Here is a 25,836-nt window from a genome sequence, read left to right as displayed (position 1 = left end):
TGCACCAATTTACCCTCCTCTCTGTCTGTCTCTGCATGTGCGCGTGTGTGTGTGCGTGCGCGTGTGCCTAGCATAAAGCTGTCTGCATCTTTTCCTTGAGTCCTTGCATCAGGTCCCTCTCCTCTCCTTCCATCTTCCCTCCTTCGTCTCCTCACAGGACACTAAACCCAGAACAAGGCGCAGTTTCTATAGGGTCCGTCAACTAATAACACATGGAATTAAGATATAATAGAACTTATAATGCAATATAACATCATATATGAATGGCTGAAAGTGTCGAGAATGTGTCTAATCCACGCCTGAGGCTCTCAGATGTGACAGGATGCTCAGGTGTCGCGTCGATTGATTCAAGAGATAAACCAGACGAGCGCTTATCGTGACTTTTGTCGCCCTTTGACATACGGCAGCTATTCCTGCTCTGGCCGCCACCCAAAGCCCAGCTGCTCCTTCTCGGCTTCCTACTGTGCAGCGCAGAGCTGAGCTTCACTTTTATTGGACAGCAGGACCGAAGCTTGTGTCCTAAAGAAACTGTTTATTTTACTGAGTTACTAGCTACGTTTCCATTGCAGGTTTTTTTTTTTGCAAAATAAAAGCGATATTTCTAAAGTTTCGACAAAGTACAATCGCGATTTGCAGGCGTTTCCATTGAATGGTGCAAAGCGCATAAGCCTTAATTCTCGTAAAATCTCATCCCGCGAAACCCCACTAAACAACTGGAGGATGGAGATGCACCTCTTGTGTAAATGTGCATTTCAGTGTTGCTTGCTGTCAAGAATGGTTGTTTATATTTTCCAGTTTTGATTACTTGTAAAGAAAAGATAAAAATAAAAACATAACACGTCATTTTCACTTGAAGTGATGGTCAACTGTCCTCGGACGTGACGTGTAAATGTGAAAAAGTGTTTCCATGATACTTTTGCGATATACCTCTGTATGGATACGTCTGGAAAACCACCTCACGATAGCGTAAAAACCTTTTAGCGATATTTGAGAGGTTTTTCAGCGTTTCCGTTACCAGATTTTTATTGCGATATTTAGATTTTGCGCAGTTCTTAGGGGCAATGGAAACACGGCTAATGAAATAGTTGCAAAACAATAGTTTCTCTCTCTAAGAGGACTCTTAACAGCAGACAAGTCGTATTTGAAGGGCCTGTCAGTAAGAAAACACTTTACCGGAAGATTTGACTCAATCCAAACATGCGAACTCTGGACTCCACATATTCAATAAGTGAAACTGTGTGTCTCTGTGTGCCGCTCCAGGTGAACGAGATCTACCATGACCAGTCTTTGGGAGCAAGGATCAACGTGGTACTGGTGCGGATCATCATGCTCGGCTCCGGCAAGGTAAGAAAAAGACGGTTGTGTTGACTCTACCTTCTTGCAAAAAAAAAAAAAAACTAAAAACAGGCACGTCCTCTCGCATAAACAAACACGGAGACACATCACCACCGCCGCCGCCGCGTGCGCATCAGCACGCACGAATGCCCGGAGCCTGTTATTCCAGTGGACTGAGCAAAAGAGGAACTAAAAGCATGCAGCGTCCCAGGGGAGTGTTTCCAAGTCGCACGCCTTCACAGTTCAGCACCGCACAGCGCACAGAAAACTCAGTCCCGTTATGCAATCAGCCTTCCTCCCAGTGGGCTGCAGCACAGGATCATGGGAAGTCCAGGAAAAGATAAACAATCAATGATAGCCCTCCCTCATTCATAAACAGAGAGACCGGACGATGGAGGGGGGCAGCAGCGTCCTTCTCCTCCTCTTCCCCTCTGCCTGTAACTCTATCTGGCTGTCTGCGCAGAGGGAGGAAGAGGAGACGAAGGCTGGGATGGAGAGAGGACAGCAGATAAGGCCAGAGGAGGAGGAGGGGGAGGAAGAGGAGGAGGAGGAGGGGAAACACCCGGCTGATGGTTTTATTGCTGGAGAGCTGTTCAGAGATGGAGGCCTTTATCTGCGTCTCCTCTGCTCTGCTCTGCACATGACTGTCCTCTCTAGAACTCTGACACACACACACACACACACACACACACATATTGGTCATTCTAGACCAGCCCCGCTGCAGCCCCGGCCAAAGCTCCGGTTGTCCATCATCCCCAATTACTGTGGCAACAGAGCTGCACCCAGACAGCCTGCTGATTGGCTCCCTGGCCCTGAACCCAGCCGCGCCCACCACACACCCCGGCTCCACGGCACACAACTCCAACACGGCCTCCAGACAGAATATTTAAACCCAAGACACCGCAATTCCCCCCCCCCCCCTCACCCTGCTTTTTATAGGCGGAGGCGACAAGAAGGAAGTTATGTAAAGGAATCAGACGGAGAGACAGGAATTGGAAGCTGGGCTCCTAATGAGGATAAGAGGAGGTGGAGGCGAGAGGCAGAGAAGGCACCTGGGTGTTTGTGTGGGTGTCAGTGTTAAACCCTGAATTAAAAATAAAAAAATAAAAAAATAAAAAAAGACACTCGCAATGTGTGTGTGTGTGTGTGTGTGTGTCTGATTGTACTGTTTGTCACTGGAACCCGTGGAAGTGTGTGCGTGCGTGCACGTGCGTGTGCTCTTGTGTGTGTGTGCGCAGCTGATGCGCGCTGCAACATTTGCAAGATGTGCTGACACAGTAGGACATGGTGACACTGCCCCCTACAGTTGTGGTTAAATCATTGTTGTGCAGGAAGAGTCCCCCCTGACTCGCGCTGATTCCAGACCAGCGTTCCCCTCTAACCGCTCTGTCTGTCCGTCTGCCTGTCTGTCCGTCCTTCCAGTCCACCACCCTGATCGAACTGGGCAACCCGTCGCAGAGTCTGGAGAACGTGTGCCGCTGGGCCTTCCTGCAGCAGAAGCAGGACACGGGGGACGCCGAGTATCACGACCACGCCATTTTCCTCACCAGGCAGGAGTTCGGCCCCACGGGGATGCAGGGTAACCCAACACGGGCCGGTGGCACGTTGAACCATCCCGTTTGAAACACGCACAGCGATCAACCGTCTTTGTAAAGTGGAGTTCTGGCCGAGCAGGAGCTCATCAGTAGACACAGAGAGCTCCCTCCTCTTCCTCCTTCATTTGCCTGGAGGAGCCGCCGCTGTGGCTTTGGCGGTCGGTGTGTTTTTTTTTCTCCGCCCCGCCACCTCCACCTCCCTGTGTGCAGCAGAGTGCGGGCTAACAGGCGGGCCCAGGGGAGATGCCTCTAAAGGCAGTGGCCGAGCCTTCCAGAAGCCCTTCAGCTGCCCTTGGGCTGAGCCTTCAGCAGCAGGAAATCAATAAGCAGAGCCGAGGCAGCCGCAGCCCCACAATTAACGGAGGCGCGGGGCCGGACGTGCACGCCGGGAGTGCGCAGATTGGCACGCGCGGTGGCAGAGGGTGACAGTTCAGGGCTAGGATCTGACATGCACACGCGCATGTGCGAGAGTCTCACTGATCTTCTTTCTGCACAAATTTGATTTTAAATGCTGAAATTGAATCAAATATTCCAGATTCTGTGGCAGGAAGTTCCTGCAGAATGAGTACTCGTGTAACACTTCTATTCCACCCTGAATGCAATTTTGTTGACGCTAAAAAAAAAAAAAAAAGTTCATTTTAACCATTTTGAAAAAAAAAAAAAAAATCTAATTTCAACTCCACCTGCGAGACAGCGGCGTCAGGTATTCAGGTATCAGGTACATTGCAACTCAGAGTCTCTCCTCCCGGTTGCTCAGGTTACGCCCCAGTGACGGGCATGTGCCACCCGGTCCGGAGCTGCACTCTGAACCACGAGGACGGCTTCTCCTCCGCGTTTGTGGTGGCGCACGAGACCGGCCACGTGTGAGTGTCTTCATCACCACAGACTTGTGACCAGTTCAGTCATTCCTCTGGATTGTGTGGAGAAATGTGCTGCGTTCTTTAATCTTTCTCCACCATTCCGGCCCCAGGCTGGGGATGGAGCACGACGGTCAGAACCGCTGCGGCGACGAGGTGCACATGGGCAGCATCATGGCGCCGCTGGTCCAAGCCGCTTTCCACCGCTTCCACTGGTCCCGATGTAGCATGCAGGAGCTTGGACGCTACCTTCAGTGAGACGCAGCCCACACACACACACACACACACACTCTCACGTGCACAACTTTATATCTGTATTTCATTAATCACATTTTAAATAACCGCATCTGGCAACCCTGCCCGTGCTGTATTTGACAGTGTTGCGGTTAAGTTTCCCTCTTATGTGGCAGCCCGGCAACCAATCAGAAACCAGGAAATTGCATTTCTCAGTAACGTGAGTGAAACTTAACCGCTGTTGTTTCCCGCTGCGCAGCTCCTACGACTGCCTCCGCGACGACCCCTTTGACCACAACTGGCCCTCGCTGCCCAACCTGCCCGGCCTGCACTACTCCATGAACGAACAGTGCCGCTTCGACTTCGGCTTGGGCTACACCATGTGCACCGCGGTAAGGCTGCCAGCCGACGGCCCGTCCTCTTTGCTCCGTTTTTTGGTTTTACCTCGTCACCACCGCCACCGCCACCCTTCCCCCTCCCCCGCCCCGCACAGTCGCACCTGTGACCATGCAACTTTTAAGAGTTCCAAACCCCCACACCCTCCCCTCTCTCTGCACACTTTGAATTCTGAACTGTGGAACAGTTTGCAATGGGGACTCCCGCGCCCGGAAGCTTCTCCTCTCTGTCGTCGCTGTTCTCACACTGTAATGAGAGTCGCAACACACAGTTCACACACGACCATTCACAGTCTCCCGATGTCCTCTGCTTTCCTCTCCCGGCCTGGTGGGATTGGCATCTTGCTTAAAAGCAGGTAATTTTGTTTTTTTGTTTATATATATATATATATATATATATACATATATGTATGTATATATGTACATACATATACATATATGTATGTACATATATACCTATATATATATACTGTATATGCATATACATATATATACACGTATATGTATGTATATATACATACATATATATGTACATACATATATATATGTATGTATATATATACATATACATACATATACGTGTATATATATGTATATGCATATACAGTATATATATATATATATATATACATATATACATACACATACTGTATATATATACATATATATATATGCATATATTTATACATGTATGTATATATATACATATATACATACATATATACATATATAGAGATACTTCTATCTTACTTTTTTGCGATTTCCATCAAATAGGAACTGAAAACAGAACCTGAAACAACACAACACACCACACAACCCCCTGACACCACAGTGCCTTTACATCAGTTTGCCACACATTGTGTTCCTGCCCACCAGGCGTCACGCAGTGAGCATCTTGTCGGCTGTTTTGACCCTCTGACCAAACCACCACCACCACCACCTGGTGCCACCTCCACACCTGCACTCACTCACTGAGTAAAGCCACTGCGGCACGCTGTTGGGAGGCTGTTGCTTCTTTGACAAAGGGCTTGTTTTGCGGGCTGTTGCACACACTGCTAGATTACCCTCTATTCTCTTGTCAAACCCATTCCCCCCTTCAGCTACAAAAGGCGGGCCAATCAGGATCGCAGGTAAGGTAACCCCACCGTTCAAGTGAAGACATGTGGCCCGTCGTTTGTTTTCTCAGATTTTTTAATTTTACCGTAATTTTTATTTTTTGTCCCCTGAAGTTGTAACCGTGTGTGTGTGTGTAAAGTTCTCCTTTTCTTTTGTAGTGTACTTTTTTTTCTCTGTTTTGCCCGTCGTCATATTCTAAAAGTTAGCCTGCAGGATTCTAAAATGCTCATTTGAAAAGAAAGAAGAAAAAGAAAAAAAAAAACTCAAAACATCAACTTTTGGCAACTGGATCAGTGGCTCTGGTGCAGCTCAGCAGCTGAACCGCAACTGCACTCTAACTTTTCCCCCTCGCAAGCCTGTGTTAAATCACTGGCAGGAAGGGCCTCATTATATTGGCACACATCACTATAGACAAGTGGGAAAAAAAAACAAGTCGAGAGAGAGAAAGAGAGAGAGAGAGAGAGATGTCTTTTCCATCCGAGGTGGGACGAGCGGAGCCAGAACAGGGGCTGCGTTTCCATGTTTCGTCTCTCAGCTTTTTAGGATCCTCCAGTCTGATGTCACGGGCGATCACCTACCACAGTCCGGCCGCGGCTGTGACTCGCCCTCCGACCCGCAGGGGTCACCGGGGGTCACGGTGGGTAGGGAAGTCTGTGGAAAGGAGGGCACTTCCCCTCTCAGACGCCGGGCTGCGGGTCAGTCGGTGGTCTCCTCATCAGCGGCTCCTCCTCCCCCAGAATTGGGTCCTGATGTGCGTCTGGGGGGCCGTTTACGAGGTCGGCGAGGCCCAAAAGCCTGCGACCTTTGAACCTTCCTCCCTCTGACCTCCCTCGTGCTCCAATTAAAACCACGGCGCTGCTGCCGCTGCTGCTGCTGCTGCTGTATCTCTCCGTCGTCGTTTTGGTTTGCATGAATTGGCTGTGTGTTTTCTTCCGTGGAGTTTAGTGTGCAGTGCAGTGCAGTGCAGTGACACAGTGCCGGGTTCGGTGTTCATGTCGGGTTCAGTGCAGTGTGGTTCTTTGTTGCCACGACCTTCTCATCTCTTTGATTTCCTCTTTTTTTTTGTGTTGAGTCTCACGCCCAGCTGTCTCGTGATGGTTGTATCATATCAACGGGAATCTTTGATATTTTGTGTTTTGTTTTTTTCTGAGACGCCGCCTCTCTCTGTGTCCCACAGTACCGCACGTTTGACCCATGCAAGCAGCTGTGGTGTAGCCATCCAGACAATCCCTTCTTCTGCAAGACCAAGAAAGGGCCGCCCATCGACGGCACCATGTGTGGGAATGGAAAGGTACCGGTTCCATTATGAGCAAAGGAGTGGCGGACCATTTTTATTTCTCATGTCGGTTTTCCTCTTCTTTTCTGACCTGCTTGGTCATTTTCAAAGGCAGCTCCTTTAGATTTCCTGGCACGAGTTTGGATCCATCTCCACTTCAAGCCGAAAAACATAATCATGTGCTTTTTGCTGACACTATGGGCCATATTTCATGGAGAATTATGCGGCCATTGAGTTTCCACCCATACACCGGCTGCCTGGCCTTGATTAGCTGTGAACTAAATGGCATTTTTGCGCCATTTTTATGCCATCAGGTGCCCTACTTGTAAACACAACTATCAAGAACTTGAAGTCTTTTTTTGCTGTGAAAAAAATCCTCTTATGACAGAATATATCTCCAAGGTGCAGCTTTAGTTTAGATACAGTAGTGGGGGGAAAAAATCAATCAAGGCTGAGACATTTTTGGGTTTCTATACATTGCCAAATGTCATGAAATATTTGTGGAAAAATATTTTTGGTGTTTCCAAAAGCATCTTTGGATGCTGCCACATAACAGTAAACAGACAAACAAATTGTCTGTTTATTGTTAACAAGAAAACAAAATCAAATCAAAATTCTCCTGCTTTTTGCGGGAGGTGTCGAGGGACATCATCTTGCTGCAGCAGCATCCTTCGCTCTTGACTAGAGCAGAGCCGTGCACGTGCAGGAGGGAGCATGTGGGATTAATGTGGGCGACTGCACTGAAAGAAGTTTGGAGCACCCAGAGACTTGAGCTTGATTCCGAGCGCGAGTTATCACAAAGGCTTTTTCCACCACTGTAATTAGGATGGAGATGCCGCACTGCAGCCCCTCACCAGGGAACCATTAGCTCATTTTTTGTGAAGTCCAGATGAAGCAGGTCGGAAAGAGAAAAAAAAAAAAATACCTGTCTTGCCTTGTCCATTCTGCCCGCTGCAGCACTGCTTCAAAGGTCACTGCATCTGGCTGACCCCCGACATCATGAAGCAGGATGGAAACTGGGGCCCGTGGAGTGAGTTTGGCCAGTGCTCTCGCACCTGCGGCGGAGGAGTGAAGTTTCGCACACGCGACTGTGACAATCCAAGGTTGGAAACGTGTCCGAAATCGAACCAGAGCCATCGTAATTCCTTATCGTGCCACCCAGCCCCACCTCCGATCCCGTGAAATGAGATACCGACGCCTTTTTCTCTCTCCCTCTCTCTGCGTCCTCTCCAGACCGGCCAACGGAGGCCGGCCCTGCGTGGGAGCCACGTACCAGTTCCAGATGTGCAACAGGGACGAGTGCGAGGACATCTACAGCGACCCGCGAGAGGACCAGTGCCACGCCTTGGACCCTGACTACGAGCTGCATAGCAACAAGCACCACTGGCTGCCTTATGAACACCCAGACCGTGAGTGTCCGCCCGCAGGCGGAGGAGGGAACAGCACTTGGAAGCGACCGGCGGGGAATCGCAAGCGGATAATTGTCGAATGCGGTCGGGCTCGCGTACGTCATTAACATCTGGTTTTGTCGTGCGGTGACGACACTCTCCTTATAAAACACACACAGTCTCCCATAAACCTTTGAAGCCAGCGTCTTCATTTCTCCAACTGTCCACTGATGCCATTCCAACCTCAGTCCTTCTCCTTTCTCTGCTGAACTCTGATTGGGCAGCGCAAACAAAAGTGTGAGTCTGGGAATTTGTTTCCAATGGAAGGTGTCGTTTGGCTCTGGGGGGAAAAAATGACTGAGCCGTCTCCACTGCTATGAGAGGCCTCACTTGCTTCATTGTTTTTCTCCATTCTTATCATTTCTGAATGGTGCACTTATCTAGCGCGGCTTCTCTCCCCCGGCCTCAAATTACCCTCCTAGACGTGCATTGGCGAGGGGCCTCGGCCAGATGTGTGCGTCCTCTGTCTGTGCTTAAAGGAGGAGGAGGAGGAGGAGGAGGAGGAGGAGAAGGAGCGGAGAGGTGAAATTAAATTCCATTCCCTGTCCGTCACCTCCCCGAGTTCCACGTCGCCCAGCGTGTAGATGTATGTCGCGTGCGTGTGTGTGTGTGTGTGTGTGCGCGCGTGTATGTACATGTTGAAGAGTTTTTGAAGAAGGTTCCACCAACACTATCAAACACTATCCTGCTTCAGTCTCGTCTCCTCTGCATCCTCTCCTCTCGCACCAACTATCCTCCACTACATCCATCAATCTGCTCCCCCAAGGCCTCCTGCCTGCATCCCTCTGCCTCTATATTTACTGTCCGGCTTATGTAACACTTTCAGGTTTAACAGCGACTTGAAATACCGGTTGGCCGACTGTAACCTACCTGCCTATTCCGAGCATCATCTGGCCTTCGACTCTGATGCTGAGCGTACTGTTCTCAAAGCAAACGCTCATGCAAAGTCTGCACCGGACTGGAGTTTTTCCAGCCTTGTTGCTTTTTCTTGGCGCGCGTTGTGCGGAGGGACTCATCTCATGTCGACCTGTTTCTCTCCAAAATAATACGTTTCTGCAGCGGCCAGTCTGCCACCTGCTTCTTAGTGTCAAGGCGCCGCGAGACGATGTCTCCGCGTTGTGCTCGTCGGCAATAAACGTGATTCAGCGCAAGTGTTGGTTCTCGCCGGGATCGACTGCCAGGTTTTGTGTCTGGGGCCTCGTGTGCTTCGCTAGTATGACTCACTCAGACACAATGAATGTGGGGGTGCGAGGCGGGGGGCTCATTCAGCGAATAATAGGAACCACATGTCTGCTGTAAATATTGACAACGATGAATTTGCTAAAATGGCAAGAAGATGAGAGAGAGAAATGTTTCTTCTTTCTGCTCGTTTTCCTCGCAGCTACAAAACGCTGCAACCTGCATTGCCAGTCCAAAGAGACGCGGGACGTGGTCTTCATGCAGAGGGTGGTCCAGGATGGCACGCGCTGCTCCTACAAGGACCCCCACAGTGTGTGTGTGCGCGGCGAGTGTGAGGTGAGGAGACCCGCGTGTCAGCTGCTGCGAGACCTTCACATCGACCCGCGCTGAACTTTTTTTTTTTTTTTTTTTTTTGCCCTTTCCTCTGTGAGCAGAAGGTGGGCTGCGACGGCGTGGTGGGCTCCTCCAAGCAGGAGGACAAGTGTGGAGTCTGTGGTGGAGACAGCTCCAGCTGCGAAACCTTCAAGGACACCATCACGCGCACAGCCAAGAAACTAAGTAAGTGGCCGGTAACTCTCACCCCGCTCTGAGACTCGGCTGGGTCGCAGGAGGGGAGCAAACATATCCGAGTAAACACCGCCCTCTAGTGGCAGGATGTTGAAACCGACGCCTAGACCCGCCAGTTGAGCTTCGCTTCGCCAAGTAGTCGAGTCCAAACCAGCTCCAGCTCATTATCTCACCCTTGACGTGGCCCCGTGTCGTCTGCACCGCATTTCCCAGAATTCACTGTTTGTTCTGGATGAAAGCTGCTTTCGGGGTTTTTAAACTCCTGGTCGAGATGATTTAAGACCGGGGCGTCAAACTCAAATACGCAGTGTGGCCAAAAATGTCAAACTGGAACAAAGTCTCCCTCCAACGTTGATATTTATTAGATAGAACACTGAACCTTTTTATATGGACCCAGACAACCTGAATATGGAACAAAGCAAAACTTCACACTATAACAATAAATAACTTCATATTGCACGCATGCAAAATCCAATTTCAAATAAAAAAAAACCATCAAAATAAATAAAACTTCAATAAAAATCATATGACTCTTTTTTTTTTATTCACAGCCTTCTGATTTAAATGTCAACAGTAACCTTTTTCCCACATGTGCTGTATGATAGCAGCTCTACCAGTGATTTTGTATTGGCCTCGTGGGCCAAATATAATGACACAACGGGCCAAATTTGTCCAGCGGTCCAGAGTTTGACACCTATGGTTTAAGATGACTCCAGAGGCAGTGAGTCAGTCACGGAGCAGATCTGTGTTTGTCCTTCCAGGTTTTCTCAAAGTTCTGGAAATCCCCCGCGGGGCGCGACACCTGCTGATCCAGGAGCTGAAAGCCACCCTGCACTCTTTAGGTCCGTGACGTCCGCGTGCCACTGTGTCGTCGCTGCGCTGCTGCATCGCAGCCGGGCCAAAAGCGAAATTAAAAACTGCTTCTGTTTCCTCGGCAGCCGTGAAGAACGTGGCGTCGGGTCAGTTCTTCCTCAACGGGGACCACGAATCCCCGGAGTCCCGTTCGGTCATCGAGAAGGGCGTGGAGTGGGAGTACGAGAACGAAAACGACAAGGAGACGCTTCAGACCACTGGACCTCTCAGACACGGAATCCTGATCATGGTACTTTCTACAGTCAGTGTTGCTGATGAGAACATTGTTGGCGACACGGTGTTGCGCAGTGGTTAGCACTGCCGCCTCACAGCAAGAAGATCGTGGGTTTGGTTCTGCGTGGGTTCCCTCCGGGTTCCCCGGCTTCCTCCCACACTCCAAAAACATGCACGTGAGGTGAATTGGAAACTCTAAATTGTCCATAGGTGTGAGTGTGAATGGTTGTTTGTCTCGGTAGCTGCATTTCCACTGCCCCTAGAATTGTGCAAAACCTAAATATCTCAATAAACGTTATGGAAACGCCTAAACTTGGAAAAACCTCTCAAATATCGCTAGAAGGTTTTTACGCTTCATGCGGAGGTTTTTCCGACCCATCGGTGTAGCGCATATTGAAAATGGAGGCATTGATGGATAGAATATTGCTGTTCTCTCCCTAAGTCATGTATTTTCAACAAAGGAGCGTCTTTAAAAGTTTCTTCAGTTTTCAGATTTGACTTCTTGGCTTCTCCTCTGTCTGCAGGTGAAGCTCCACGGCGACGAGGATGTGAACCTGTCCTGCAAGTACATGATGAACATGGACAGCGACTTGGCCATTCAGAACAACATGCTGGTGGAGGACAGCGCCTACGAGTGGGCACCAAAGAAATGGTCCTTCTGCTCCAAGCTCTGCGGCGGAGGTAGGGCACGGCCGCTGCTTTTAACGACTTCATTTGTTTATTTATTATTGTTTGTTTTTTTTTATTTCGATCGGGTTAAAAAAAACAAAACAATTCCGCCATCGCTGCAGGGAAGCAGTACCTGCGGTACGGCTGCAGGAGGAAAGTGGACAGCAGGATGGTCCACAAGACCTTCTGCAACAAATCCAACGTGAAGCCGCGAGGGGTGATCAGAGACTGCAACCAGAAGCCCTGCCCGCCGCCCATGTACGCAGCCCATCCAATCAAATGACTGGAGAGAGCCAGAGGCCACCCACTGATGTCTTCCTTTTGTTTTCTCCTCCCTTCCTTCCCCAGCTGGGTGACGGAGGAGTGGCAGAACTGCAGCAAGCCCTGCGGCAAGACGGGGATGCAGGTGCGCTCGGTCAGCTGCGTCCAGCCGCTGGACGACAACAGCACGCGGATCATCCACAACAAGCACTGCAACGACAACCGGCCCGAGACACGGCGATCCTGCAACCGCCACCCCTGCCCCACCCAGTGGAGGGTCGGCCCCTGGTCTCAGGTAGGTGGGCCGGGCCTGGACCCTGGGGTGGGATCGAATGGGGGATAATCGTATCAACTACACACACACACACACACACACACACAGAATCTAAGTTCATAGTCGCTCACCTAAAGCATACGCAGAAAAAGCGTACACAGTGGTGTCACTTCTAGGGATGCAAATTATCGATTAATTCATTATTGACCTTATCGATCAATTAACGATTAATTGATGAGGTCACGCTGGGAATAAACTCTTTTCTGGGGATTTTCTGGCTTTTAGAAAATCTACAATGGAAAGATTTAATAAGAATAAGTTAAGAGTGTCCTGTCAACGGGGTCTATTTTTGTATTGTGGTCGATGGGAAAAATGCTTTTTAGGCTGCAGTACCTATAGTGGCCACATGTAAATAAAAAAAAGTCTGGTACCCAAATCTTATAATACATTCATGGCATCAGTACTCCATGTAATCAAACAAGTCTCGTCATTACTAAAGTAATGCAATTTCTTTTGGGGTTTTTTGTTTTGTTTTGTTTTTTACGAAAACCTCCGAGCCGTTTTCATGCTCGATTCGCCGAAATGCTTTTGCCCTGTTTTGAGCGTCCCGCTCCTCCGTCCTCCAGTGCTCCGTGACCTGTGGTAACGGGACGCAGCAGAGGCAGGCGCTGTGCCACACCAGAGACAACACCATCGGCCTGTGCCTGGACAGTAAGCCTGAGACCATCCGAGTCTGTCGCCTTGATCCATGTCCTAGTGAGTGGCAACCGCAGTCCTCACGGTGCCTTCAGAGAGCCCGGCCGTGACCCAACGGAACTGAGCCGCTCCTCTCCTGTGCTCTCTCTCTTTCCGCAGAGGGCTCGTCGGACCTCAACAAGAACCGCAACATCCTGATCCAGTGGCTGACTCGGCCCAAACCCAGCTACCCAAAGATCTCCTCACGTAAAACCTCCCTCTATAGCTCCCAGCCTGGTCTCCACGGCGACGGCCGCAGCTGCATGTCTGTCCTCTGCTGGGCGCTGCCCGTCTCTGTGCTCCTGTCTGTGCAGGGCCGGCCCCGGCTGGCCCCCTGAGCCGACCCTCCCCCCGCCTACCACTGAAAAAAAAAACCCGTGCCTGTGCCCACGCCCGTGAGCGAGTGGCTAAGTTTTTCACTTCTCTTCTTGATCGTGGGGAGGGAGGGAGGTGTTGTCTCTCTCTCCCTCTCTCTCCCTCTCTCTCTCTCTCTCTGTCCGAGACGGCTCTGACCTGAGCGGGGCGGGACGGGGGAGTGGAGTGGGGAGGTCTCTGGCTCCTGTGCGTGCTAGCTGATTCTCTCTTGTCTTTCTCTCTATCTCTCAGTCTATCTCTATTTATCTCTCTCTCTTTCTCTCTCCTCTGTGGAGCATTGTGTTGTAACCGCTGGCCAGTCGGAAAAAAACTTTAAAAGATCAACGACGACGACGACGACGACGACAAAAAAAAACAAACAAACCCCACACAAACGGGAAAAAAGGGTGGCGTTTTTGGGGAGTTTTTCGAGAGAGAGAGAGAGAGCGGCGAGGCGGAGCGGTTTTTGCAACGGAGAGCCGTTTTTGTGGAGGTGCGCGGGGACCCCGGCCTCTGCTGCGTCCGGGCGGCCGTGTCTTTTTTTGCGCGAGCTGGCTGTGTGTTGTCGTGGGTTGCTGCTGGCCCCGCCCGCCCGCCCGCCCGCACCCCCCACCTCTGAGGTGCCGCTGCGCTTTTTGTTCCTTTTCCGTAGCGCACCGTCACTGTGGGGAAGACACAGGCGTGAAAACAAGTACAAAGGGTATATAAATATCTATATATATAAAGAAACAAAAAAAAAAAACAGCGTTATTAAAAATATGAAAGCTTTATTGTGAATGTGATCTTGTCACAATGAGGACATCTTAGCTAAAGAAAAAAAAGAAAAAAAAAAAGTGCTCATCCGACATCCTGGTTCCATTCGGGGACGAGTGGAGAGAGTGGGGGGGTGGCGTCACATCCTGTGTTCCATTCTCAGACTGGTTTAGAGAGAGAGAGCGCAGGGGCAGGAAGTGACATCAGTGAAACCTTACGATTTTTCTTTTCTTTTTTTCTCGTGGGAGGGAACTGTGAGGTGAGGAACGTTCAAGAAGGAGGAGGCTAATTTAAAAAAAATTCCAGAAGAAAAAAAAAAAATGACACGAAACGAAACAGAAAAAAAAAAAAAAAAAAAAGAACCACAGGGTAGTCTGACCGCTTGAGGTTGCTTCCCATTTCACCTCATCATCAGCCATCCTCTCTTTGACTGTTATACTAAAGTTCAATAAATGCAGCTTATTTGTGCTTGCAGACTTTAAACAAATACATCTATAAATATATTTGTATATGTATATATAAATATATATATATACATACCTATAAATCTAAATCTATATGAGTAACAATAATATTAATAACGTTTTAACATGAATAAGCTGTAGCTTATTTGCCTAAAACCTTTGGACTGCTATTGATCGCTTAGATCCTTGACTGTTATGTGTATTTTTTTATTGATTTTACATGAATACAGATGAATATTTAATAAAGGTAAAGTGTTTCGGGGGGAAGGGATAAGACCTATATTATGCAGGACTTGGTCAGTTAGTTGCCTCTCCATTTTCTCAGATGGATCAGTGGTTTACTGTTGCTTCTCGTTTTGTTTTAGGACCCCGTTTCGTCATGCACATTTTGCATCCACCGCCTCTTGTGTGTGCGTGTGTGTGTGTGTGTGCGTGCGTGCGTGTCCTTGTGCGTGTGTGTGTGCGTGCATGCGCGTCCGTGTGCGTGTGTGTGTGTGTGTGTGCGTGCGTGCGTGCGGGTGTGTGTGTGCGTGCGTGTGCGTGCGTGCCTGCGTGCGTGTGTGTGTGTGTGTGGGACTGACTGAGTGTTCCGGGCGTCTGTGCCTGTTGTGAATTCATGTTCAGTGACTAACTGAACATGTGGTTGCAGAAGATAACATCTGTCTTGTCATTGGAAAGTGTTCATCATTATGAACGGATGTGTGTGTGTGTGTGTGTGTGTGTGTGTGTGTGTGTGTGTGTTTGTGTGTGCGTGCTTGTGTGTGTGTGTGGTTGTGCGTTTGCGTGTTCATGCGAGTGAACTTCATCATTCTGGCTTTTACACATCACGATCCGATACAGAAATACCTCATAAACTTTGAGTTGAGAGCGTCCAATGATCTCACTTTATTTTGATGAACATTAACCATATGAACAATGCCTTATCTTGGATTGAATGTAATGGCTTTTATCTGTGAAAGAGATGGCTTTACTCATTCAAAGTTTCACTTGGAATAGAGGCAGCTTCAAACCAACTTAACAAACTCACACCCGCCGACCATCAAAAACCTACCAAGGAGACGTTGGACCAGTTGTCCGACGACTGGGAAGGGTTTACTAAGGGCCTAGGGTATTGACACATAAGGCATCTAGGAGAAAAAAAAACAACACTTCAGACTTGTCATTGTATTGTGATCACATATTTCTGTTGTGACTATGTAGCGAGCTATCCAAGGTTTCCTTCTGCTGGAGTTGGACTGTATGAGACCAAGCCAGACCTAGCAGTGCGACTGTATATAACATTGGTGTTGACTGTATTTAATAATGTTCATGACTGTTATCTTCTTCTATAATATTCTATACTATGGGTAACTGTTTTGTGGCTTCACTGGCCTGCTGTGTGGGGCTGGCTAACGTTTGGCAAACGTTGAAGAAACATTCAGATGGACTACGTGCACTGCGTCTATATGCACTTTGATTTATCAGGGAAATTTTATTAATGTTTTGTAAATGTTTCATATGACACTTAATGTGCCATTCCAGTTTTTACATCATCATGGATATTATGTATTTCATTTTAAACAGCCAGTATGATTTTATGTACTTCATGTTTGTTTTTTTGTTTTTCAATCGATAAACAGATTGACTGATTTACAAGTAATGAAGTGTTTTACCAAAGTGACTGTGAACTTGTAACTTTCGATACAGTTGAATTATTTTTCTTAAGAAAAGAAGATATATATCTATATATTGAGCAGGGTGGGCGTACATCTCATTGTTTAAGTTACTGTCATTCTCAAGAGCAAAGTTGTATCAATAAAAATGTTTTAAAAAGTGTGATCTCTCTCACCAGGAATGTTCACTGCCTGGACGTTTTGTTTGGTCAAAAAAAAAAGGCACAGCTTTGACCAGAAGCTATGGCTATTGTTTAGAGTTTGTTCAAAAAAGACTTTTACTGGTACATTGTATATGGTGTAGACAACTTAGCCACTATTTATTATTCATGAAACAAATTTAAAATAACAACAACGTCTCGTGAAAATGTGCCACTGGAGAGAGGAGAACGCTAGCTTGCTCGTTAGCTAGCGGAGGCTGATGATGTTGACCTTGGTGTTCCCTGACTGAATGATGTGCCTTTTACTTAATTTAGGGACCCTCTTTGAATGTACAAGTGGACCACAACATTGTATTTACTTTTCAGTGAGAATTTTGTGCTATAACAACTCAAACAAATTAGAATTTGTTACAAAAGCCTGCAATTTTGGGCACACGTACTGGCTAGCCCTTTTTTTTCTATTTCAGTCGCTCTGGACTAATCTCATGACTGCTCTTTGGGTTTTTCTCCTCTTCCTTCCTGCATCCTCTGCTAAATGGTCTGGCTTTTCTACTGTTTTCTGCAGCTTGTGGGACTAACGCACACAGTAACACGCTCAGATAAGTCACGAGACAAGTGCCAATGAAATTGTTAATCCTTTATATTCTGTGTAAAAAAAAAAAAAAAAAACAGACTCTTAATTGAGTCTTCCCTTGGCCACGCCTGCTCTCAGCTGTCTGTTTTCTACTTCACAGGTCTGCGTTGTAGTGGAGACCGCTCAACCTTCTGTCGCCTGGATGCCCTGAAGCGACACTGTGCTCTACCAGACTTCCAGCGAATGTGCTGCAAGACTTGCAGCAATGTGACCATGGCAGAGCTTCTACCCCGCACCACCACCACCACCACCAGATCAACCCCCATCACCTCCACCCAGCCCAGCATTAAAACTCTTGCCGCCAGCCCCTTCAGCGCCGGCTTCACCACAGTGCAACCCACCGTTTCATCTTCATCTTCCATTGTTACCAGGACCATCACCCATCCTCCTACCCTCACGACCGCTGCTCCTCCATCCACACCTATTCCACAAAGCTCCACACTGGTTGTAACCTCTCCAGCTACCACCAGGTGGACTGTCCCCTCCACTGCCTTCTCTGTGCCAAGCTCCTCAGATCTGACAACTTCTCAAAGTGTCACGCATCCTCCAACTCCTCTGACTGCTCCAGATTCAGAGGATGGCACAGCTACGCAGGTTCAGAATCTGACAAGTACTCCAACAACAGCTGTTCCAACAACAATAACTGCAATGACCATTTCAGCCATTACAGATTCCACAGAGTTAAGAATAACAACAGACACGCTGCTGAAATCCAAGCCCAAAAAGATCATTCCACCGAAGAAAAAACCTAAGGACACACTTCCCCCAAAGGTCATTGCAAAAAAGAATGGTGCTCCCAAAAATAGCACAAAAAAAGATGTTCCTCCAAAGCTGAATCCCAAAAAGAAAACAAATGCTCCAGTAAATCAGAATCCTCATGGGAATGGCCCAAAGAATTCAACAGAGAAAACAACCTCCAAAAAGACAACACCGAAAAAGATAGCACCTAAAAAGATAGCACCGAAAAAGATAGCACCGAAAAAGACTCCTCCTAAAAAGACTCCCCTAAAGAGCAGTTCTCCAAAAAAGATAAGTCCAAAGAATAATACTATATCAAACAATAGCCCCAAAAAGACTCCACCAAAAAAGACTCCAGTCCAAAAAGCCAAACCTCCACCCAAAAAGAATGCTGCACCAAAGCCCGGTCCCAAAAAGAACACTCAGCCAAAGAAAGGAATTACAAAGCCCACTCAGACAAAGGTAAATCCCACCAAAAAACCCAAACCGCGGCCCACAAATGTTACAAACTCTCAGACCAGTTTAAGTCAGAAAAAGGCCATAGAGAAAAAAACAAATCCAAAAAAGAAAAGACTTGAAACAACACCTTCATATTATACCACCACTCCCTCTCCACACACAAATCCAGAACACGTGAGGGACTTGTCCTCAACGATCCCATCCTATACCAGCGTATATGGTATAGCTACACACACACCTTTCACAGAGTCAAAGGTCAAGGTCACTTACATCAATAACCATTCGACGCCTACCAAGGAAACTCCACTGTGGTACCAGGATGCTTTCGACACAACACCAAGCACTTCTCATGAAGCAACCACGGCAGGGGCTGCTCTCGTCGAAGACGGTTACATACCAAGTGGAACCGCTCCATACGGTGAAACCACGATGACCAACAGCGGCGATGTCATGGTAACCAGTGGGATCATTATCGGCGACGATGATATTGCCGTCTCCTACAGCAACGTGGGAGTGGCCAGTGACACCATGGTGCTGGACGACGGTCTCACCATGGTGATCCCAACCATCCGCAACGAGGATATGACTGACCTCGTTTCTTCGCCCTGGCTGGACCTGACTGAGTACATACCCGTGACCGTCCCTGTGCCCATGTCAGTGCCAGACGTGGCCACCACTGTCGCACCGGCAATCGAAGAACACGCTTCGACAGTGACCAATGCCCCAACGCTCGGACCAAAAGCAAGGCCAGATGAGAGCAGTGACAGCAACTCCATTGATGTCCTCGAGAACAGAGTCATCGGCGTGGACAACGACGTCTCCCAAAACAACTTGATCCCAAAGCGCCGGGTGAACTTTCGAGAGAGAACCAAGAACAAGCGAATCCAGGAGCTTCTAGAGGAGAAGAGGAACTTTCTGCTCAGGACGAAGAGAGGCCACGCACCATGATGGACCAAGTCTCCTCATTTCTCTTATAGAGACGGACGTTATACTGATTGTTGGGACTTTTGTGAGCCCTGTCTCATGCCCTTCTCAATGGCCAAGATGGCTTCAATCAAGACTTTGCCTTCTAAAGCTCGAAAGGTCTCCATCCTGACAATCAGCGCTGCTGCAGAAAGACAATGTCATGGGCAGGATGTTTAGACAGGGACTTAGAAGCACAGTAGGCCACAAACCTGTGTGTAAAACTGAAGCAAAACGGCTTGCTTCTCTGAGTTGATTAAAAAATATGAATACATAAGAATAGTAGGTGGAACACTTACAGCTAAGCACTCCAAAGCACCTACAGTTCACATTCAAGGTTCAAAATAACGTTATAGACGGTTGTGTGCTTTCGTTTATAAGATGACATTCCCTTCCAGCACAAAACAAAACAAGCACCTGGAACAAAGTTGCAGCTTTCAGAAATTGTTAACCCACTTAATTAACCACGTAGTTTAAAGAAACTCTGCTTGGAATGTGCTGCCGTTCCAAAATCAAATGTCTGTCTGAATACATGGGGCTTGTCATCACTCAGGAAGTTAAGGTACAATATATTCGACTAGTGAGGGGCGTGGCCAAACACTCTGTGCTTCTGGAATTCAGTATATTTTTGTATTTTGCTCAGTCGACTCGATTCAGAGAAAAAAAGAAGATGAAAATAATAATGAATAAAAATGTATATTTTTTAATGTCAATCAACTATTTCTTTTCTGTTCATGGTGCTTAAAGCAATGTCCTTCACACATTCTTTATGTTAAAAAATAATATAATAATGAGCAAAACTGTTGGTTCAAGAGTGAATCTGAAAGGGACATGCGGTTGTATTGTTTTTTTGTTATTGTCTGGTTTTTTTTTTATTCGTACATCTCTTAACATTCAGCAGCTGCAAAAGCAGACTGATTATTCTGTACAATATCTGTACATATGGAAAAGAACTTAATGTGTAATATTTATTAAAAAATCTAAGTGCCTGTGGTTATTTGCAGAACCTTTGGCGTTGTGTGAGTTTTGTTGACCATCGTCACTTGTTTTTGTCATCCAAACAGCCGTGGCAAACAGAGCGGTGGGCCAGCGGAGCACTAAAGGTCACATAAAGTGCATTTTAAAAGCACTCAGTCACCACATTAAACCATTACAAGATGAGCTTGTGATGCCAGCTCTGCTCCACGGACACTCCACATAGGTTTTGGTCCTCAGGCTTGGTGTGCACAAACACATTTAAAAGCCTCGGGACAGAAGACGCGAACAGAGAGCGCGCTTGATCCATTACAGTGATGTCATCAGGTCCAGACCCTGAATGAGTGATGTTACTCTTACTGCGACACAGCAATTAGGGTGTGTTGTAAAAAAAATATATATATATAGAGTATGTGTGAGTTAATGTTTTACATCAGCTGCAGCCGGAAAATCAATTTTCTGACATTTAACATGTCGTCTTCTGGAGGGCGAGTCGAAGAGGCAGAAAGTGGGTTATTGTACGTTGACCTGAGCCCGTGGGTAATTCACATATTTCTTGTTGAGTAATCAGACTACACTTCTGTTCTGACTGCAATACATCACAATGTCCCTTCGCATTTTTCTGGATTTCGAGACACACGTGGGTTTGTCCTTATAAGGAAAATCCTCTTGCAAAGTCATTGGATAGAGAATATATGCAGTGACTGTACTGTGCACTGCATCGCATTATAGTCCAGATTCATCACGTCATCGGGTTCTTTATGAGAATAAATGGTCACATTTTATTCTGAAAGCATCTTGATCTCCAAGGCAGAGTGAACTGACTCATTTAAAAGAGCCTCATAACTTCAGATCTATATTTATAACTATGATGTCATAACTAAAATATTTATGACATCATCACACCGCTCAAAGTGTATTGGCTTGAATTTAATCTGCAATACACACACAATACACACTGCCGTGTCCTGCAAAAAAAAGAAAGAAAAACAACTGACAACACACTGCTGCATTTGCTCACCGACTTGTGCCTGTTTGTGTTTTGAAGCGCAGTCCTGCTGTCACATGCTCAGTCTGATGTATGCCATTATCAGCAGGCTCATTGATGAATGCAGGGTCTGTGGCAGCTGGGAGGCTGTTGACAGCAAAACTGGCAGCCACGTGCTGCTGTTTGCATGCGTGTGTGTGTGTGTGTGTGTGTGTGTGTGTGCGTGTTTGTCTTGGAGGCAAATTTAGCTCCTTGTGACTCGTCCGTTAGTGGGCCATAAAAAAACTGGAAATCTTTTTATAGGTTAAACGAGAAGATGTGATTCTGTGAATCATCAGGGGTCAGGCAGCAATGACTAACACGGTGGCACACGTGCAGTCACTCCGAGAGGCACAGAGCCGCTTTCATGCAGGTACAGGGCAGCGTGATGGCCACGGGCTCCGTTTCTGCATTTAGAAGCTGCAATGAGCTAACCCGCATTTGCACATAAGCTGTAGACGTTATGTGTTTTGTAAGGTTATTTTTAAAGAGACAAGACTGATACATGGGGGCTTCTTGTAAATATGAGGTTTTGATGAAAGCTAACGTCATTTTCTGCACTGCAGATCATCAGATTACGGAAATTTAGTCAAATGCAATCAGTGCATTTGCTTACAATCAACTTAGCAAACTGATCAGACCACTGAATCTCCCAAAAATTCTGATACCCCGCCTGCCTTTTTTGTGTAACTCGTAAAACAAGAAATATTTTAGGGGGAAAAAAAATCCCTCTTCCAAATGATTCACACTCATTCTGTCAATCTGTCCCTTCATCTCTGCATTAAATCCACAAAAACGGGGCTCCTGCTTCTTGTTTATTTTCTGCAAGCCTACACTCTGCTTACCCCTTCCAGTGCACCAAGTGGTTTGCAAAACACGACAACACAATCAGTTTGTCAAAGATCAGCGAGTAGAAACCCGACGTGTTGAAGCGAGGTTGCAGAATCTAACAGGCAGACGTTGTCAAGTCATCCGACGGTGAGACTTCCTCTGCGCGCACACGCACACGCACACACACACACACACACACACACACACATCTACCACAAACAGGCTTGTTAAACAGTCACATGCGAATCTGGTTTAATGCGCGGCCCAGACTTCCCAGACAAACACAGGGCAGACGTCTTCACAGCAGCTGAAGATTCCTCCTCACAAATAGGAAGAAACAGTCTGTCACCTTAATGAACTCTGTGTCTTTTAATGCAAAAAAATAAAATACAAAGAGTAAACCTTTCATTTCCCAACTTCTTACATTTTGATTGTACCCCCCCTCTCCCTCATCTTAACCCCATTTCTCCAACCACTGCTTGTCTTCTCCCTCCTACACACTCTCTCTGCCCCTGTTTTTCTCCCTCCATCAAGACCGTCGGCCAATGGCAGTGCCAGGGTTCAGAAAATGGATGGTGTGTCTATTTTTAGATGCATGGAAGGAGGGCAAACCAAAAGTAAGCTAGGGAGGGAGGGAGCGGGAAGAGGAGAAGGAGGAGGAGGGATGTGAGGAGATGATAAATCTGCATTCTACCGCTGCCTCTGGTCAGAGGCAGCTGGAGCCACAGAGCACAGTGGAGGAGAGGAGAGGAGAGGCAGCATCGCTGGCTGCAGGCAGCATCCCAGATTGAAAACACGCTCGGCTGCAAAATAGGAGAAGAAGGGAAGAGGGGAGAAAGGTGTGCACCAGCTGATACTGAAGCTGCAAGAGCAGGAGGACCGGGGGGGAAAGAAGAGGAGCGACCGGACTCGACTCAGGTAAGTGTGACAAATCAAATTATGCAAATACAACATTACATAATTGGTGAAAAACGCACGGCGTGAAGATGCACGGGGCAGCTGTTTGTGCGTGGCTCAGCCCCGGCCACGCTGCTGTGGAACCATTTTTAGCCGCCGTACTCGGAGGTGTGGTCTAAATTTAGCAGCGGCTGCACCTCGGAGGAGAGGCTGGCATTCTGGTTTGGCTGGCCCTATTTTTAACGCCGAGGTTGGGATGAAAATACTCTGCGGGCTCTACTCGGGTTGGGAACAATACGGGGGTCACATAGCAGACAGACATTAAGAGTTGACACACTCCTGGTCTGCGTGGCTGAGGCGCACCTTTGGAAATAGACGGTCTATTTCTGTTGCCTTTTCCGCCAGGGATTGTTTACTTCTTGGGGCTGCTGGCACTGCATAAGAAATGGGTCTGGGGCTACGTGAATAGGAAAAAAGGGAAAGGTTTATATGCGTGTGAGTGTGTGTGTGAATGTTTGTGAGGGAGGAGGTCAGACTGTGTTTTGAATCGTGTGCAGGAGTATTCCTAAAGCTTCTGGCCAAAGAAGAGCAGAGGGACGAGTCAGTTATGACTGTTTCTATTATTAGATCTTGTTTTTTCCCTCGTGTATGTTTACTGAATTTTGCAGTTTTTCCTTTCACGAGTAAACAATGAGCCAAACAGGACAGCTCAGAGTGACACTGGTGCAGGCGATCACGCAAATACGATATAATATAACATAACAAACATCGATAGACGGCCGCTGTCAGATCTGGAATATCAGCCTCGCAGAAGTGACTCACTGCTTAAGTATCAAGCAGCACGTTGTCAGCCAAAAATTGATCCTCACTTATTTTTAAATCCTGCTCCTTTTGATGTGAGCCGCTTTTCATGGAAGCCTTGAAAAGGTGCAGCGCTCGAATGGCTCACGATGAAAATAGCCTCCCTTGATGCTTCTCTCACTGAGTGATCCTGGATGTTTGACAGCTCTTTGACTCATCCAAGTCTCTTCTCACTCCCCCCCCACCCCCCTCCCTCACCCCGCCACCTCCACCCTCCATCTCCTCTCTGCCGCGTGTCCCTTACAGCCATGCGTCCGCGCTCCAGACTGCTGGCCAAGAGGAGGCTCCTGCTGCCCACCATCCGGGAGGGCGCGGAGGAGGCGGTGAAGGAGCTGAACGAGGCCAACTCGCTGCACACCTCGGCGGTCTCCTCCGATGACTACTTCCTGTCCATCTGCCACCTGGCGCACCCCACCTTCCCCGCCAGGGAGGCCTCGCCTTACGGGAGACCCTGCCTGCACGCGGACGCCGCAGACCAGATCAGCCCCTCGGTTGAGTCGCGAGAGGAGGACCTTGGCGGCGCGGGGCGCGACCCCCTGGAGTATCTTTACGGACATCGCGGCCACCTGTCGGTGGGAGGCGCAAAGAGGGCGGGCGGCGAGGGCTCCCTCGCCAGCCTGCGAGAGGGCCGGCCGCGCGCCAGAGCTCACAGCATCCCGCGCGTTTCCAGCCCCGAGCTCCAGAGGCGCCAACGCAAGAGCAGCTTCCCCGACCTGCGCGCCAGGAGCGCCGCCTCCGTTCCAAACATCTCCCCCGAACGCAGCCTGGCGAGGCTGGAGGCCGGCCGGGAGAGCCGGCCTGCAGACACTCCGGCCAAACAGTCGCTCATCTCCCAGTGGATATCTGACTGCAGGTCGGCGTGGAGGCTGGCGCGCGCATGGGCCTGCATGCTGCCGGCTATCGCAGAGGTGTGAAGAGGTATAAAGACAAGAAGAGGGGGAAAAAAAGGACAGGAACACATCCCTCAGTGAAGTGTCTGAATGGTTGTGTCAGTGCATGAGTGTCTGACATTAGGAGAGCTGGTAGGTACTTGTGATGCAGATATAATCTCATTGAATACACGTTCAAATAGAAATAAAAGGAATACACTATATTTATTGTCCAGTTATCTACCACACATGCTTGATGTATGCTGGTGATCAACCAAAAACAACAACAACAACAACAACAACAACAAACAGAACAATCTGCAAAATCCTCCTTTTTTCTACCTTGCAATGTTTTGTGAACTGAGTGTGAATAAATAAAAACAACCATTTGATAACCTCAAGGAAACTGCCAGATCCTTCTTTGTGCGATCATCTGTGTTTCTGTGCATGTGTTAATCCTTGGGAAATGAACTCCACTCTCGGCACCGCTGGAGCCGCGGCTCCGGAGTTTCTATGGTAACTGTTGGGATCCTGCGCTGGTAAACACGAGTGTGGAGGAACACGGGCTGAACTAAGATAACACGCTCAACCTCAACAAGCGAGGCCGCAGCTCAGCCGTTGCCGACCGCAGGTGAGGTTTCACACACAAAAAAGGAGAAAATGCAGGCAAATTGTGATCATTTGCAATTCTGGTGTTAATAAAATGAGCATAAAGTGAGCCATGAGAAATAAAAGGTGGTGGTGGGGGGGCGGGGGGGGAATCACGCGTTGCCATAGCAGGTTGAGGCTGGAAACACCCCCGCGCTTTTTTTTCTTTTTTCAAAGATTATCTTGAGGCCTTCTTACCACTAGAGGGCAGGCTTCTATCACGTTCCAACCAGAAATCAGGTCGGGGAAATGCACGATTTACAACAGCAATCAAATTTTGTCAGGTTTAAATCTCTTGACAGAGGTGTGAATGAGCTGTGACGGATCACGCATGTTGTAAATATGTATGTACAAAAATATATTCATGCATACACACACATGCACGGGTGTGGCCAGCCCTATTTTGGGGGTGGTGAAGCACAAAGTTGTGTTAAAAAGTTGTTGTTTTATACTTTGACACGCTCAAATAATGCCCAAGAAAGAGTCAACTTGGACTGTAGTTCAAACATAATATATTCATATA

The 25,836-nt window shown here is 47.9% G+C and overlaps 2 protein-coding genes across 2 annotated transcripts in view; both read left to right on the top strand.

Moving 5' to 3' along the window:
• The window catches only part of LOC142892714 (A disintegrin and metalloproteinase with thrombospondin motifs 2-like), a 119,229-nt gene extending 99,018 nt beyond the window's left edge, over positions 1-20,211 (top strand). The window contains exons 5-22 of the mRNA XM_076032963.1: positions 1,261-1,344; positions 2,758-2,914; positions 3,688-3,793; positions 3,901-4,041; positions 4,281-4,413; positions 6,710-6,823; positions 7,766-7,911; positions 8,042-8,217; positions 9,638-9,771; positions 9,870-9,993; positions 10,764-10,844; positions 10,941-11,104; positions 11,613-11,769; positions 11,880-12,015; positions 12,106-12,313; positions 12,919-13,048; positions 13,148-13,234; positions 17,146-20,211. Coding sequence (XP_075889078.1) covers positions 1,261-1,344; positions 2,758-2,914; positions 3,688-3,793; positions 3,901-4,041; positions 4,281-4,413; positions 6,710-6,823; positions 7,766-7,911; positions 8,042-8,217; positions 9,638-9,771; positions 9,870-9,993; positions 10,764-10,844; positions 10,941-11,104; positions 11,613-11,769; positions 11,880-12,015; positions 12,106-12,313; positions 12,919-13,048; positions 13,148-13,234; positions 17,146-19,190 — 4,323 coding nt within the window. The 3' untranslated portion in view covers positions 19,191-20,211. The remainder of the gene's footprint in view (positions 1-1,260; positions 1,345-2,757; positions 2,915-3,687; positions 3,794-3,900; positions 4,042-4,280; positions 4,414-6,709; positions 6,824-7,765; positions 7,912-8,041; positions 8,218-9,637; positions 9,772-9,869; positions 9,994-10,763; positions 10,845-10,940; positions 11,105-11,612; positions 11,770-11,879; positions 12,016-12,105; positions 12,314-12,918; positions 13,049-13,147; positions 13,235-17,145) is intronic.
• Positions 20,212-22,756: 2,545 nt separating this feature from the next.
• Positions 22,757-25,089, top strand: LOC142892713 (uncharacterized). Its single transcript, XM_076032962.1, has 2 exons — positions 22,757-22,956; positions 24,043-25,089. Exon 2 carries the CDS (start codon positions 24,045-24,047, stop codon positions 24,708-24,710), a length of 666 nt encoding a protein of 221 aa, XP_075889077.1. The 5' UTR covers positions 22,757-22,956; positions 24,043-24,044; the 3' UTR covers positions 24,711-25,089.
• Positions 25,090-25,836: the final 747 nt, after the last annotated feature.

The sequence above is a fragment of the Nelusetta ayraudi genome, unplaced genomic scaffold, assembly GCF_046127955.1.
Source record: "Nelusetta ayraudi isolate G7.1 ecotype Tasmania unplaced genomic scaffold, CSIRO-AGI_Nayr_v1 ptg000039l, whole genome shotgun sequence".
Taxonomy (NCBI): Eukaryota; Metazoa; Chordata; class Actinopteri; order Tetraodontiformes; family Monacanthidae; genus Nelusetta; species Nelusetta ayraudi.
Note: the sequence above shows the minus strand (reverse complement) of the source record. Positions and strands in the feature narration are given on the sequence as shown.